Consider the following 2,394-nt stretch of genomic DNA (forward strand, 5'->3'; position numbering starts at 1 on the left):
GAACTGTGGGGGTCGGGGGGGGCGGGGGTGGGGTGACACCCCGGCTGTGACTGTGAGACTGTATGGCTGTAACATTTTACAACAAACTTAAATGTATCAGGTTAAGAAACTCAGCAGTAAATATTTTATTGCAAGACAATTAAACACTTTTTAAACTCCAGTGGGCCACAAAAAATGACTTGGCGGGCCACATTTGGCCCATGTCAAACCCACAGGTTTGACATGTGATGTAATCGGTTGTCAGTCTCCTTATGAAACAAAAAAAATATAATTTAATGAACTGATATCGACTTATTGACATCATTATTACCGTTGTCCCTTCGTGTTCTCTAGTCTTTGTAACTGTCCCTCAGAATCACTCAGATGGACGGACACTCAGATGGACGGACAGACTGTATTCTAAGCTCCAGATAAATTGTATTATTTTTTGCATTACAGTTGGACGGTCGCAGCCGTACTTTAGGTTTAAGCCGTCATCAGAGTTCCTTCAGACTGACCGCGGTTTAATAAGAACGTCAGGACAAACTGTGTCCTCAGGCCAAGATCTTATTAAAGAACAGACAACATGGCCGCCTTTACACCCACAGGTTGATCTCCCCTGGAATCGCCTGCGTTTTTAGGGCTTAGTGGGATTCAAACCTGGACGACTGACGGATGAAAGTCTGTCGGCAGCAGTGACCCTGTGAGGCCGAAACGCTCATTACACGTCGAGAGGATTAGAGCAGAAATACATGTCTGTCCTCTCTCTCTCTCTCTCTCTCTGTCTCTCTGTCTCTCTGTCTCTCTGTGTCTTTGCTGCTGAGAAAATGTTTGGTTTCAACCTGCGGGGTAGAACCTTCAAATCTGTGTTTTTGAGGTCAAGTCTGAATTTCTTCCCTCTCTCCCGCACAGATGAGAGGGACAGTTAAGGTGGAGCAGTTTGGAGATAAAGTTAGAGACGCCAGGTCCAGATGGTTTGGACATGTGCTGAGAAGAGATACTGTAAATAATGGACCAAAGATGTTGGACACGGAGATGAGAGACCGGTTTAGACCGGAGATGTGGCTGGTTTACCAGAGGAGGGGGGAGATGATCTGTTGTGGTGACCCCCGAAAGGAACAAAGAGGGATTAAACAGATTTTTTAGTCTTTTTTGTAATCTTTTTTTATAGATTATAAATAACTAAACTCTACATTTTACATTTTTATAAATGAACAAAAAACAAGCCATACAATGCAAACTCACTGTTCACCAAATCTTCTTGTTTGCTGACCAAACTTTAGGTGCATTAGCCCCACCTACTGGGCTGGAGCTGGAGTGTTACTAGTTTGCCAGAAATTGGGAAACTGAGAAAGAGTTGGATTAAAAAAAATCTGATTGAATCAGATTTTTTTTTCTGTAACAATAAATCAAAATGAACGTGTCTCTCGTGCTAACCCAGTCCTCAGACCTTCCTGTAGGTGGCAGTACACGTCTCTTTGGGGATCAGTATATTTCTCCAGGGTCTCATTTGTCCACCTTTGTCTTTGCCTTTTCTCCCTGCAGATCATTTTTCACAGGGAGAACCCCGGCATCGACTACGAGTTTTACGTCCCTGTGGAGAAGAAGGAAGAACGGAGGGACAGGGTGACGGAGCAGGTGGTGGAGAGAGAGAGTCAGAGGGAAACAGTGAGAGACAGACACAGAGAGAGAGAGCCGGGACGAGCTCCACTCCGCAGTACGTCCATCACGTCTTCCTCCTCTTCCTCTTCTTCTTCCTCTTCTTCTTCTTCATCTTCTTCTTCTTCCTCGACTTCTTCTTCTTCTGTGGGCAGTGCAGTCAAAGCCCACGTCTCCAGATTAATTTTTTCCAGATTAGCCGAGGAAATACCACCTCATGTCCTCGGAGGGTGATTGACATGTTTACTTATTGCGATGGGCGCGGCCGTGGGCCGAGTCAGAGGGACGCCTGTGGAAATGAGCGGAGTTAACGTCCACATGACCTAGATGGGAGTCTTTGTGCTCCACATGTTCTCTGTCATGAGACCCTGACCTCATCATGACATCATGAGCTTCTGACTCACTGCCTTTATACTCCTCACGATAATTCAACATTAGTGGTTTCACCATTTTTTCTTACATTTCGCAGCTCCCGTCTCCTCCTCCTCCTCCTCTTCAAGAAACCGCTTTTCTTAATTTTTTTTTCCTTATCAAACAAACGATGAAAATAAAAAGACTGTAATCTCTGAGTAAACTGCTGTCAGATCTGTCCAACGCTGCATCACAGTCCAGACACGTTAGAACAAAGATTTACAGCTGGGCCACGTTCCCTTTTTTTTTTTTCTTTAAATTACAGTTTTTATAACTCACTCTGATTCTACTCTCTCTATGATGGGCCAGACATTTTCATCAGCAGACAGATTTGGACTGCAGATA

At 44.5% G+C, this 2,394-nt stretch overlaps 1 protein-coding gene across 1 annotated transcript in view; it reads left to right on the top strand.

Moving 5' to 3' along the window:
* adamtsl4 (ADAMTS-like 4) overlaps positions 1–2,394 on the top strand; it is a 46,930-nt gene that overhangs the window by 39,242 nt on the left and 5,294 nt on the right. The window contains 1 exon segment of the mRNA XM_025061359.1: positions 1,525–1,696. Within this exon segment, the coding sequence (XP_024917127.1) occupies positions 1,525–1,696 (172 nt within the window).

This window comes from Cynoglossus semilaevis, chromosome 13 (genome assembly GCF_000523025.1).
Source record: "Cynoglossus semilaevis isolate Cse_v1.0 chromosome 13, Cse_v1.0, whole genome shotgun sequence".
Taxonomy (NCBI): domain Eukaryota; kingdom Metazoa; phylum Chordata; class Actinopteri; order Pleuronectiformes; family Cynoglossidae; genus Cynoglossus; species Cynoglossus semilaevis.